The 14,899-nt window shown below is 41.4% G+C and overlaps 1 protein-coding gene across 8 annotated transcripts in view; it reads right to left on the reverse strand.

Moving 5' to 3' along the window:
- EBF1 (EBF transcription factor 1) overlaps positions 1–14,899 on the reverse strand; it is a 429,858-nt gene that overhangs the window by 126,742 nt on the left and 288,217 nt on the right. For 4 of the 8 annotated variants that reach the window (XM_019965325.2, XM_070793931.1, XM_019965324.2 and 1 more), the window contains one exon: positions 8,935–9,052. In XM_019965325.2, coding sequence (XP_019820884.2) covers positions 8,935–9,052 — 118 coding nt within the window. Of the gene's footprint in view, positions 1–8,910; positions 9,053–14,899 lie in introns of all 8 variants that reach the window. The other 4 variants (XM_019965323.2, XM_019965322.2, XM_019965328.2 and 1 more) reach the window with 1 other exon arrangement.

Raw genomic sequence — 14,899 nt, forward strand, 5'->3', positions numbered from 1 at the left:
ACACCAAGTAAACTGTGGGAAGTTTCCCACAGTTAACAGGTTTGTCAACAAATTTATATAAGAAAACTATTTCTTGTGGGGTGAGGCTCAGTAACTCTTCAGTACCCCAACAAGGAGATTCTTAGTATCCTACCAGTCTTAAAACTCACAATTTCACACTTTTCTGGTGGTCTCCTTTTTTTCTACCTTGTACAGAGGAGCCTGGTGGGCTGCAGTCCATGGGGTTGCAGAGAGTTGGAGCGACTAACACTTAACTTAATACATGCCAGAGAGTCCATACGGTCAGCAAATGAGTTCTACAGAGATGAGTTGGACCATCCTTGCAAATAAATACAATATTACCAGCCTCTCTCTCTTATCCTATCAGCCCTATGAAAAACATATATGTCAGCAAATAAAAGAAGTGTTTTCTTGATTTGACTATAGCCATGAGAAAAATAGGCTATTGAAGGAAAATAAACTCTCAGGTAAACATATGTAATATGCCCATTAAAAACAAGAAAAGATATGTCTGGATTAACTTTTCAAAGGTCTATTTGAAAGCACAACAAATAAGTATAACTGCCTTACTTGTATTGAGAAAAAAATTAAGAAGAGTAGGACAATAAACAGAAAGACTATGAGCATACTGTATAGAGTAAGTAATTGAAAGGACAGACTCTAAGGGACTTCCCTGGTAGTCCTGTGGCTAAACTCTGTACTCCCAATGCAGGGGGCACAGGTTCAATCCCTGGTCAGGGAACTAGATTCCATATGTCTGGATTAAGAGTTCTCATGTCACAACTGAGACCCAGCACAGCCAAATAAATGAGTTTTTTTCAAAAGAAGGAAATAAAGTATGGACTCCGAAGTCAAGCTTTCTGGGTTTGAATCCTAAATTTACGACATCCTTGCTGTGTAACTCTGGGCAAGTTACTTAACCTCTCTTTAGTCTCACTTTCCTCATCTTTACAATGCGTTGCCCACAGTATTATGTGCCCAGTATAGTAAGGGCTCAGTGAGTACTTGTGTCAGATTGTCGGCCCCACTGATATGCAGAGCTCTGTGATTATGTAGACCAGGCTTGAGTCCCAGTTTCAGCTCTGACTGTGGCCTTGGGTAAGTTGGTGACCTCTTTAAACCCCAGTTTTCCCATCTGTAAACTGAGGAAAATAACTGTTACAGCTTATCGGGCTTGTTGAAGGATTTGATGAGATTATATAAGTAAAATCATTAGCAAATGCTCCGTAAATGTTAGCTGATAATAGTCCAAAAATAACAAGAGCAATAATAAGAAGAAAAAGAATACATACTGTCACCTTGCCTGGTCATTAGTAAGCAGGATGGCAAAGTCTGAGCACTCTTTCTCCTTTGTCAGCAGTGCTGGCTGGTGGTGTCATATTCAAATAAAGACAGAGTAGATCACCTGCTTAGCAGTGCCCTGTGACTTATGAACTCTTTAATCTGCCTGACACTGAGCACTTACTGGCTCCCAAGTCTCCAGTGTTAGGATTTCTGGGGTTACCTGCTTTATGGATTACTCAAGGGAGACTTTGAAAATCAGTCTTCACTTACATCCCTGTTCATTATCTTGACTTCTTGCCGGGTCCTTTCTATTGCAAGGGAAGACAAAAAGACACCTTCTGTGCTGGTCAAAGAAAAAGACCTGATGTGATGCTTAAAAATCTGGGGTCTCTGTCCTCTACAACTCATCTGGATATTCTTAACCCTAACGTTCTGTTCTTGCATCTGTCTTGCTTTCCAAGTAGGAAAAAAATCAATTGATAAGAAGTGACATGCCACCCTTGGTAACAAGAGATGATGCCCATATTTTTCTGCTAAACTAGACCCTTCACTGAAATGGGCCTGGCTGGAGTTCTGCACCACAACCAGTCCCATAAAGGGCCACTGTCCGAGTGTAAAGCTCTGAGTCATTCATCCTCTGCCCTTGTGTTCTGAAGGCACACTGCATTTGTCAGGAAGTTGGTGAGATTTCATAGATGTTCTTCTTGTGACCTTGGAATCCCAGAGATTCCTGCAAGTCTAAGCCAGCCAGAACTGGAAAGGCATCAGGGTGGACCCTACATCCTCTGACATCAGTGCAACCCCTGAAATCCATACTTACTGGTCAGCATACCATGGGCAAGTGCAGCTTTAAGTGGATTTTGATGGTAATAGTTATATGAGCGTAAGCTGGCTAATGCCCTCTCCAGGCCTTAGTTTTCTTCTTTGGAATATGAAGGGCTGTGTTAGATGACCGTCCATACTTCAGTGACTCTTCACTCAGGATGAGGTGTGTGTCTAGCCATTGACCATGGAGGGAGGGGAGCAAGAGACTTGGGACAGTATGTTTCTCTTTGTTTATTTTCAATCATCTAGTTTTCTTTGATTGGGGTTAGATAAGATACATTTCATACATCCAAAAGCACAGCAGCCCTTTAATCTAAAGGCCTTAGAAAGGTAAGTCTCTACAGGTTCACTCCTGTAAACACAAGTAAACTCCTGCTAAGCTATTTACAAAAAAAGAAATTCGATAAGCCAAAACCATCTGGAGAAAGAACTCTCCAAATTTGGGACATTCTTCCTATTTTGAAGACATGCACTGTTAACAGAATGAGAAGTGATGAGGGGTACAGCTCCAAGGTACGGTCAACTCCCTGACGAGCTCCCAAAAGCTAGGAGGGAAGGGCAAGGTTATAAGTCACTCAGAGCAATCTTGCCCCAGGCTTTTACGACATACTAGGAGTCTGCGTAATTGACACTGAGCTCTTAAAAGCCCTGCCTGGCTCTCCCATATCATCTCACAATTGTCACTGACCATGGCCTGGGCATCCACACAGGCCTGCATGATCTGACCCTCAGCAGCTTCCCCAAACTCGTCTCCTGCCGCTTCCTGTGCCCAGAGCAACAGGAGCCATTGCAGGCTGCTTCTGGTTCCTTGGACTCAATTAGGCAAAACAGCCTTTGCACATGCTCTTCCATCTGCCTGGATATTTGTTTCCGCCCCCTGTCAGATGAAAGCGTACTCATCTCATGGTTCTGGCATAAGTGAGATTTCCTCAAAGAAGCCTTTCTTGACACTTCATTCCTCCTCTCTCCTTTTATGGGTCCCCTTTGATGCACAATTCTAAGCAGTTAGTTGTAAACTGTGTTTAGCATCTTCCTTCTCTATTTACATCATACTTTCTATGAAGACAGCAACTCTTTCTGCCTGTGCTCCTGCAGCTAGCTCCCTGTCTGGCATGTGGTGGAGGCTTAGTATGAAGGAATAGAGGAAGGAATGATCTGAGGTCAACCTTATTGACACCTAAGAAAGGGCAATACTAGAAAAGTCTTTGGAGTTCTCTGTTTCTCCACAGGCACCTCAGGAGATACCAGCCGAGTGAAGGTACGTGTCAATGGCTTCAGTCCAGAGTGTCAGAAAATAGTGCATGTGATACACGTGAAATCTAGGAAAATGGCACTGATGAGCCTACTTGCTGGGAAGGAAGGGAGACACGGACGTGGAGAACGGACTTGTGGGTGCAGCGGGGGAAGGAGAGGGACGGGACGAGTTGAGAAGTGGCACGGACATATATACACCATCATGTGTAAAACAGATAAATAGTGAGAAGCTGCTATACAACACGGGGAAGCGAGCCTGACCAAGAAGGGTGCGATGGGGGCAGGGAGGGAGTTTCAGGAGGGAGAGGACATATATAAACATGATTATGATTGATTCGGGCTACTGTACAGCAGAAACCAACACAACATTGTAAAGCAATTTTCCTTCAATTAAAAAAGAAAAGTAGATAGTACATGTGGAAAGGTCTGGAGATGGCCCCAGCCAGGCCTGAGAAAACATACACAACTGAGGTCAGAGAAGCCAAGGGACCTTTTCCCAGGTTTCCTTTTCCCTTAAGCTAGTTAATGGCAGTGATAGGACTAGAATCCAGCTCTCCAGTCAGCCCATCCTCCTCTCTCTAGGTCCAACAGACACTTACCAGCCACTTCTGAGGGACTCATTACACAGAGGGGAGAAGAGGGCCCTTGCTGCCTTTAGAAACTCCATACCGTCTCTCAATTTGGAGTAATCTCCCCAAGCCTGAGCCATCTTTCTCCACACATCCAGAAAACAACACATTTAAGTGCAGCTGCAAGTCAATGGGGCTGGATACCCAGGGGCAACCAACAGAAGCAAAAAACCACTTCTGTCTGGAGCAAAAGGATTAAAGAAGGTCAAATGCTAAAGAGCAAGAATAACACCATATTGTCAGGGGCAGCTGGAAGGGGCCACTACAATGGAAAAGTCAGAACCGACTAGCAGTTGGGAGAATCGGATTCTCTTTCTCCATCACTGTACTTACAGCAAGGAGATGGCCCAGCGAGTCTAATACCATTCAATCTTTATTCTACAAAGGATTTTTAGTTTGACCAAATCCCACTTCTGTTTTATTTTGGGATCCTGGCATCATTATGGCATCATTATACTTCACATTTCAATCTTTGTAATTACTATGAAGGGAGATTGAATTCTTCTGTATCCGATGCCCACAAAACTAAATTTCAATCGCTTTCCATTTAAAAAAGCCAGAAGTGTCTTTAAACACTGGTGTTTGAGCCAAAAAACTAAGTCCTCAGGTCAGAACTCAAGAACAGTAAAATGTCCATCTTCCAAAAGCTCTTGATTAATATAGTCCTACTAATTTTTAAGGTAAATATCAAGGTTTGTACAAATTTGTAACAATTTTTTAAAAAAACTCTTAATCTCAAGAACATCTCACCAAGGCCTTAACTGCACTTCCAGGAAGGGTGACAGATGAGCTCTTAACCCCCTCAGATTTCCCCAAGGACCCTGGAGGAGGCAAGTTACCCAGTAATACAGAAAGGGGAGAGAGTAGAGGGAGGGAGAAAAACACATGCATGCCAAAAAAAAAAAAAAAAAAAAGTCCCCTTAAAAAAAAATGAGCATTTAAAGTGCTTGTCAGCCGGCTCCCTGACAAAGACAGTAGTGTATTCATAGCCATTTGCATAAATGCTGCCGGTGAGTTCACCATGGCTGCTAGCGCTAATGGTACATAAAGTAATTTAGTCACTTCTCCCAGCATTCTATGTCAGAATGATGAGCACCGGCACTTTGCCTTGTTGCATATTAGATCATTAGATAATAAAGTGTTAGCGCATGCAAGCTGGCAGGGTCCCCACACTACAGCTTTGTGAGGGCACTGCTTTTTGCAACAGGGGGCAAAAATAGAGAAACGGATGCCACGTGTGGCCTTACATTCAAATAAACACAACTTGAAATCTCAGAAGAACAATGATAATATACCCTGCAAGCCCTTCGAAGATCCCTAGCACACAGTCCCCAGGAATTTGCCCAAGTGATGGGGAAATTGGAAGGGCACAGGAGCCAGGGCTGTGCATTTTACCTTCCCTTGGGTCAGCTCAGGGTCTTTGACCCCAAGTCTACTTTTTTTCAAAAATCAGAATCCTGAGAGCAGTTAGGTTCTGGGGCTGCCTCTCTCCACAACTATACATCTTCCCTAACACTACTGCTTAAAGAGAAAACCTCACTGGCCTAAACTCTCTCATAAATATCCAGCCAAAGAAAATCTCAGTATTTATGAATGAAGGCAAAAAATAGGAGGGAGCGCAATTACCATGAGCTACAACGTGCCAGGATTCACCCTCTCTGGACCACACAGGAGTCTATGAAATAAATTTGCCTTTGTCAGCTCTCTTACTTGAAATACAGGGACAGTTATTTGAGCATGGAGGTTTGTGAGTCTGTGGGTCACACAGCGAAGACGGCATGAATGTAAAGTGTGGTCTCTATTTCTCTTATATGCAGAAAGGTGAGCCACGAAAGAGAACTTTCTTCCAACTGCCTGACAAGCAGGATATAAAAAGAGATGTGCAGAATAGCTCAAAATAATTCAGGCTACCTGTAAATGAGATGGTAGGGAGCCCAGAATGAGGGAAAACAAGGCTCCTGCAAGTCACCTAGGAGGTGAAAACAGCACGCGCAGTCTCACTGTGGGGCAGCTCTGTGAGGTGGAGGTGGCAGAGGGAGGGGCTGACGAGGGGGTATGGCTCTGTGAGTCAGTTTCAAATTGGATTGTTTAATAGCAAGATAAAGTATTACTATACCCTCAAGTCGACATGAATTAGCATCAAAGTCCACTCCCACACAGCATCATGAAGAAGCCCATAGTCACTCTCTGCTGAGTAGATATTTATGTCAGCTTGAAGTGTCTAAATGAGTGGGTGGTTATGTGTGGTTGGTTGATTCATTCTGCAGAGAAGCAGATTTCCACGTTACTGTCATTACTGAGAACCTCAAGGTGTCTGCCTTTTTATTCTTCTGGGTAGAAATGAAGTCAGGTTTTGGTGAGAGGGAGGCCCTCTAGCTGAAGGAGATAGGACACACTCAGGTCCCAGAGATGGTTAACCATGAAAACACAGTGAAATGTCATTATTTCTTGAGTAATATGCTAAGAAGAATATGGTCATTTGTGGACTGGTCACCTGCAGCAGAGGAATAAAATGCTGTCTTTAAAACTTTGAATACAAACGCTAGCCCAACTGAAACATTAATATGTCCACCTAGAAGGGAGAATGTTCCAGCTGGAAGGTAACGTACAGACATTTTGATCCGGAAATCTCAAACTGTGAGCCTCTGGCTGTCTTCTACCTAAGTGACTTTCTTCCCCTGTCCTCCCTTCAGGGGCTAAAACACTTGTAATTTGTTACCAATGATTAAAAATTGAGAGAGTTTTACTTCTGGTCAGACTGGAACATCTGGCCCACCTGGGCTCTCCCTGCCCTTGATGACAACTGCCGGGGGCTTGGGTCGGCAGAGCATGAACTTGCCCTTCTTCCGCAGTCTCCACCCAGACAACTTCCCCTCTATATGTGACCTGCCCCCACCCAAGGCACATTTTTTTTGTTTACCCCCTAGAGACCATCACCTTCACTTTGCCGAGAAGGAAACTAAGGATCCTCAAAGGTAAGCTGACTTGTCCAAGGTCACACAAAGGCTAGAAGTGAAGCTCGGAACTGGTTTAGGTTTCAAGGCTCTTTCTCTACCATGCCATGATGTAAAAGAATGTTCCTGACCTCCAAGCCCTAGAGGTGTCCTGGCTAGTGAGTTTGTTTAGCGGGTTTTTTGGTGAAGGGATGATTTGCAAGGTGTCATATCCTCTCCCACCAGCTTCACAAGAGCAGGAATGGGAACCTGGGTGTGGTCTGCACATGGAGCACATTTTAGAACTATGAACCCATGACTGTCAGATACCAAACTGACAGTCAAGTCAGTTCCCAGACAGGACAGTAACTAACGGTCAGAGTTGGAAACAAGACTTTGGCTTTTAAGCCACTGTTGTCCAAATTGTATCCACTGAGTATTTACCTATTTTTTCCTTCTTCCTTTCAACTCAATATCTCTAATCATACAAAGTCTGAAGTGACTCCAAGGGTATAAAAATGGCAATATTACTATAAAGTGAGGATCCGAATAATTTTAAGTACAGAAATGGAGCTAGGAATGTAATCATGAGCAGGTGTTTCTAATGGCCTCCTGCAAAAAGTAATATCCATCCATCTCAGCACTAATGAAACCATAAAGAAGCAGCTTTTGAAAGATGATGGTTTACTTTAAAAAGACTGTAAAACTGGATGTGGTATAGAATCTCTTCTAAGAGTGTTCCATCTGGCTAATTAATAAAAAGTAAAGATTGTGTATTCCTTAGGCGCACACACACACAAAAAAAAACAGGCAAAAATGATGACAGTAGTGTGTTTATTAAATTGAGATGCTAGCAGAGAAAGGAGTTTTCTACCCTATGAACTAGATCGTGGACAGTTCGTGGTCCATCAAAAAATCAGGCAATCAGCTGGTACTTTGTGTGGTAGTGTTTTCAAGAGAATTCTGATGACCTAGCAAACTGAAAGTAAAATGGGGAAAATAAGTGAAGAGTTTAACTTGAGGAGATTGGAGAAAACCTAGCAAAGTGACTGGTATCCAGTTGAAACTCAGTCACAGTTTTTTGGGTGGATTGATGGATGGATGAAAAATGGGTGGATAAATAAAGGATGAATGGAATGGATAGATAGAGGATGGATGACGATGGATGGATAGATGGGTTGATGAATGGATGGATGATGAACAGATGGATACACTATATATATATATATATATATATATATATATATATACAGGTAGCTCAGAAACATTTGGACATATGCTCAGTCCAGCCTATTGTTCCTTGGAGTGGCATTCACTTTGTTTCAAATTTTTGTCTGGTTTCCTCCAGACCTCTCAAAGGTACAACTAACTAGCCATAAAATAAAGGCAAATATGATTTCTCCCCACCAAAATCTGCCTACATAAAGCAAGCTGCATCATGTGGTGATGAGGGGTGGGGCATGCACAGGGCACATAAATGGAAGGGACATTTAGTTTGGAATTTATATGCAAAAAGAAACACATCCAACCAAGACTTTGCAACCTTATCTCCAAATGAAGTTAAATGTATGGTCACAGACACATACCAGTAGGATTGTAAAGAAAGAGAAACTCACTAGCCAGGACACCTGTCAAAATACTCAAAATCTCAAAAAACTCAAAATCAGGATTTTTGTTGCCCTGCTTTGGCCTTTCACTATTTTTAAAATCAAGTGGCAGTTTAAAATAAAGCAGTGGTCCAATCTCCCTCTGTCTTTCCATCATAAGGAAGGAAATGTCAGCCATTTCCAGGGTAGGGACCTGTGCAACAAGAAAGCCTGGGCCTCCGAGATATCTTCCTGTATTGAAATACTCAGCATCAACACTGTTCAACAGGACATTTGAAATTTGAAAAGGGGTAGAAAAGATGGTGGAGTTGGAAGAAAGAAACCAAATAAATGCACAGTTAAAGTAGCAATGACAACCAATGAAAATGATTCGCCTACCATGTTCCAGATAAGAGGGCGTACCTTCCGAGGGGTCAAGCCTCCGAGCCCTCCGCCCATGCTTTGAGTTATTATGGACAAACATATTATCAGAGACTGCCAGGACATGGCCATCCACATTGACTGTCGTAGACACCACGACCTGGAGACAGAAGAGAGAAATGAATGAACATTTTAATATAAAAGCACGGAGGGTAATAAACTCAAGTTAAATAAATAACAGCTGGGAGCTGCAGAAAATTGCATAGCTATTTCACATAATAACTGGTGCTTATGCTGTACAAGTCTAACAAGAGGAGCTATTGATGAGTGGGTCTTTGGCATGGAACGCTTTTGATGCAGTTTTAAGTAAAATTGCACAGTTTATAGCTATACAGCAGAAGGTACACTGTTAACCATAATTTTAACAAGAGGATCTTTATTAGCATATTTTTTTTTTTACACAAGGGTGGTTGTGTTTCACCTAAATTACCCTTCAGTTTAGACACTGAAGCAGATATCACAGTTGATCATGCAAATAAAAATCTTTTGAATCTTTAAAATATTCCCCCCACTACCACTGTGTCAGGGTTAAGAGGAGAGAGAAATGAAAAAGAGAGGTTTCAGTGAGAGCTGGGATGCATTCTTCTCTCCTGGGTGTCTTTTTGGGGTTTCTTGTACTTTTTTCTACCCACATTAGTTTAGTTAAGTAGACATCAGACCAAAGCCCCCCTCACCACCACTACCCAAAAATCTTTGCTAATTAAGAGTCTTAGAGCTGTGTTTCAAGGCCAAAAAAAAAAGAAGCCTTGGCCCAAGGTACAATCAGATACCCTGGCGGTCCCATAAACTGATTGGAGTTTGCCAGAAGGGACCCAGGCAAAGGTATTTTCTCGGAGAACTTTGACTAAAACAATGAGAAGAAATGACCTACACTTCTCCTTATATTAAATAGGGAAGAGGATTAAAACTGAAACCCACAGAGATATGTTTATTCATGCGACCTCTTACAACCAAATATAATAATTGTCTGTAATTGCAGCTTCAGCGCCCACCTCATGCTTTGACATGGGAAACAGCAATCAGCCGGCTCCCGTTTAATCCACCTATTATGTTGACTAATTAACTTTGCTCGACAGTTTATTTCTTCCTCCATTATCAGCCCCTGTCAGCCGCAAGCACCCTGCAGCATAGGGGGGACCTCAGGCTCTTTGATTGATCACCGATAGATTGACATGCAGATTAATTTAATTAGAATCACCTCACTTGAGAAATGAAAGACAATGGCAAGAGGGCTAATAGATCTGCTCTCATAATGAGGCAAACCTCCAGAGCCAAGGCTGAGGATTTCTGATTTATTTTTGCTCAATTCCCCAGTTGCTTGGGAAGACTCGCGCTTTAATTGTTCTTGGTTTTGGTGCTTTAATTGTGCTTGGTTTCGAGAGGCATTAGCCCCTGAAGAGGTGAAACTCTTTACAAGGATTGGCACATACTGAGGCCCCAGCTTCTGAAAAGCCTTTTCTCCAAGTTGGGGAAAGGGAACCCTGCCTTCTAGAGTCTTGGGCAATGAGTACTCTGATTTCATCACCTGAGTTGGGCAGAGGGGAAAATGCAGGGCCTGTGAACTGTAAGCCCTGCCTGGAAAAGCAACCCCACTCCCAACCCTGCAGACCCCCACCAATGGATGCCACACTTAAAAGTTCCACTGTCTCCACCTCTTTGACCTCAAAGCATCCTGGTTAAACACAGCAGATTCCCTGCCCCTTTGCCTCCAGGATGGCAACACAATTTTTCTGTTTTCCTTCTGGGCCCTCCCTTCTGCAGACTCAAGGCCCTTCTCCCCCACACCAAGAGGGTCTAGACTTCCTCAGATCCAGGAAGTGGGGTCCCACTCTGGGGTCTCCCAGGGATGACTGTTGGGGGGGCTCCTGTGGGGTCCCCTCCATTCTCCCTCGGGGTTCTCATCAAGATCCAACCCCAAGCAGGACTCGGATCCACACCTGATTTTAGTTTTCACTTCTATTTTACTAAAATGCAAAGTAAACAATTAAGAGAGTCCATTTAGGGACTCAGCGTGTTCTCCTTAGTCATTGTGATATCCAAAATTCCAGCCAGGGCAAGTCATTCGTGGAAGGACACAGTCAGTTCTAAGCAGCAGTTTGCAAAGTGGTTTTTCTCTTTCTTCATGATTGACCAACCAGATGTGACGGCTGGAGGCTCTGTGTGTGCCTCATCAATTATAGGTTAATTTAGAAGGAAGAGAAGGAGAAAGACTAAGAGAAGGAGAAGAAAATTCGCTATTCTTCTATTTTCAAAAAGTACTATGAGTGGCGGCAGAGTCTATATTATTTAAAGCAACAGAAATTCATTTTTCTTTTCAGTTTAGGTGATGACTTCGTGGGACATTTACAATTATGTAACGGAGCTGGGTCTTTCAAAGAATTTTTGATTTACTACAAGACCACAATTGAGTGGTCACTGGAGTCGTTAGCTGAAGAAACTATAAAAGGAATGACAAACGGTATCTGTTTCCAGTGTCAGGAAATACAGAAAGTGGTTATTCTAGACGTCTGTCTTAAGAAAAAAAAAAAAAAAAAAGCAATGACAATCCAACATGCACCTGTAAGTCAGACTGCTACAGGCTTAAAATATTCAGTATCGTTTAAAGACACTGTCATCTAATTCCTACGTTGAACAAAAACTGAAAACAGTTAGGAAAGAAAACGACACCCCATATGTCTTTCTTTTCTTGGCAAGAAAGGGTTTACCAAGGCCACATGTGTGATAGGATAATTTCATTGAAAGACCAACTATAATTGGAGAAAGATGATACTGAGAATTCTCATGCCTTTAAATTTCTAGAAAATAAACACCTTATATGTTCCTCAAAACTCATAACACCATACATTTTAACATCCTTACCCCAAAATAATTTCTCTCATTCCAATTTGAAATGATTAGAATATAGTTAAATAAAATAAATGCTGCAATTAATCTACAGATCAACTTATAAATACACACACACACACACACACACACACACACATATAAAATCCTGAAATGCAAAGGGAGCACTGAAAAATCCTTTAAAAATAAGCCTATACTGCGAGGGAAAAGGGCCTTCACAGTTTAAACACAAGATTAATGAGGTGCTGACATGTTCATGCAGGCAAGGGGACAGGCAAGCCTGCCAAATCTTCAACCTTCCCAAATTTTGTCAACAAAACTCAGCTTGAATTTGGGACAGATAAACATGGAAAATGATTTTACATTTGGACTTGACCATCCCTTCCCTTTTCTGCCTTCTTCCTCACTCTGCTGACCCAGGATAAAATGAGGAACAGGTATATTTAGAATTTTATGATATCTGTTATAATTAACATAGTCTAGAATTATACTAATACAGTAACCACACATTTGGCTATTTAAATTTAAACTAATTAAATAAAATTTAAAATTCCATTGTTCCTGAGTTTCCATAGCCATATTTCAAGTGGTCACTAGTCACATGTGGCTGGAGGCTACTATACTAGACAAGGCAGTTACAGAACACTGTCTTCACTGAAGAATGTTCTATTGGACAGGGCTGCTGTAGAATGATTTTGAAATAAATTGTTCCAATTTATTTGTGAGGATGCCCAATTTATTTCTCCTGAAATAAGTATTAAGCTTAGGCATGTTTAGGGTTATATATACGTATTATCATTGTATTTGGGGGGAAGTAAAACTATCTGGGGAAGGAGCATGGCTTTTCAGTATAGCAATCCACAGACATGCTGATGAATACTCAGTGTGTTCCATGGTATTTTCTGTTTGTGTCCAATTCTCCAAGTGACAATATTCAATGTGAGGGAATAAAGAGGCCACAACTATACACAGACTTTGAAGATTTTGCAATGAAGTTTTCAATTTCTTGGCTCATTACAATGGTTCACAATTTGCTATCTTATATCCTAGATCTAAGTAGACCTAAATGTTAACTATTTTTACTATCTCCCCAATCTATTTAGAACTAAAATTCAAAACAAAACTTATGACTTTTGACTCTCAAGCTTTCCTAGCTGATGTGACTTTGGCCAAGTAACTTAACCTCTCTAAGCCCCTGTGTCCCTGACTCTCAAATGGAAATGTTAATAGTACCTAACTCATAAGGTTACTGTGAGGCTTACATTATTTAAAGTGGTTAGTATGGTTTCCAGTTCTCATAGAGCAAATGTTAGCAGTGCTAGCAGAGTTGTTGCTTTGTTGGTGATTTCATCAACAAGTTCAAGAACCTGTGTTGGGCTGATAATCTGAAGCATCTTATTTGCTATAAAGAGGACCCAGCATAAATTGTTATTTTCAATACAAGGATACAGAAATTATTTCTTCTACATTCACTTTTTATTAGTTTAACAATGAAATCTTACAAACTTAAAGACCTTCATGCTCACGACATTTAATTATATAATTTAGACCTCTTGTGAATTGCAAATTTCATGGTTTCTGTACTTTTGCTTTTTATAAACTTTCTGACTATTAGCCTTTTACATTCTAAACTTGAAATGAAATGAAACCTTATTGCTCTGAAATTAGCTTGTAAATTTTTCTGCATTTTATCAATGCCAGTATATTTTTCCTAATACATCATTTTAATGAAGGATTCTCTAGGAATTTTGTTATTGGTTATCATTTCCTTGCTATCATTCTTTAGACTGTCCCTCTCCCATTCCGATCAAGCAGGAGACGCTGTATGTCCCAACTATATTCTCTCAAATTGATGAAGCATAATCTGTCTCATGAGCAGATTTTCAAAAAGACACAGGCAGCTAAATTCAGTGATGAGTGGCAGATCACATTAACAAAAGCAGCAGCTCATGTGGAAGAAGGGGTTAGAACATAGGCCACCAAAAGTTGAAATCTATATCTTTAAACATTTCTAGGGGGATGATTAAGTCATAAAAATATTTTCAGTGTTTAAATTTAGAATATCTTGGTAAGAAGTACCTCTCTCTAAAACATAACATCTTCAGCAACTTAATTTTAAATAACAATTTAAAAATTATAAATCTTGGTTTTTAAGGCTTACATATGATAACTCAGGTTAAGGAAATTAGTGCTAAAGTTGGTCTATTTCATAGCTTCCTTACCTCTGCGTTTAGCTTATTCTATGTTTGCGTTAATTCAGAGCCTTTAATAAAGATAGGAGACGCACTGGGCTGAAGTACATAAAATTAAAAGGCATTAAGAAGCATTCCCAGAGAAGGCAATAGCACCCCACTCCAGTACTCTTGCTGGAAAATCCCATGGACGGAGGAGCCTGGTAGGCTGCAGTCCATGGGGTTGCTAAGAGTCGGACACGACTGAGCGACTTCACTTTCACTTTTCACTTTCATGCATTGGAGAAGGAAATGGCAACCCACTCCATGTTCTTGCCTGGAGAATCCCAGGGACGGGGGAGCCTGGTGGGCTGCCGTCTATGGGGTTGCAGAGAGTCGGACACGACTAGAGCGACTTAGCAGCAGCAGCAGCAAGAAACATTCCATGGAATAGCACTCAGCAATCAAAAGGAATAAACTATTGATACATCTGAATGAATCTCCAGAGAATTATGTCAGGTGAAAAAAGCCAGTATCAAAAGGCTACATACTGCATATTATGAGCTGAATTGTGTCCCCCTCAAAATTCACATGTTGAAGTGCTAACCCTAGAACTTAAGAACACAACTGCATTTGCAGATGGAGCCTTTGAAGAGGTAATTAAGTTTAAAATGAGGTTGTTAAGGTTGGTCCTAATCTAATCTTACTGATATCCTCACAAGGAAAGGAAATTTGGACACACAAGGGTCTCCAGGCAAAGAAAAAAGACCATGTGAAGACGTAGCGAGAAGGTGGCCATCTGCAAGCCAACAAAACCAAGCCTGCCAACACCCTGATCCAGAACTTCCAGCCTCCAGGATTTTGGAAAATACATTCTGGGCCTGTGGTATTTTGTTACCGCAGTCGTAGCAAACTAGTACACTGCATGATTC

The sequence above is a fragment of the Bos indicus genome, chromosome 7 (assembly GCF_029378745.1).
Source record: "Bos indicus isolate NIAB-ARS_2022 breed Sahiwal x Tharparkar chromosome 7, NIAB-ARS_B.indTharparkar_mat_pri_1.0, whole genome shotgun sequence".
Taxonomy (NCBI): Eukaryota; Metazoa; Chordata; class Mammalia; order Artiodactyla; family Bovidae; genus Bos; species Bos indicus.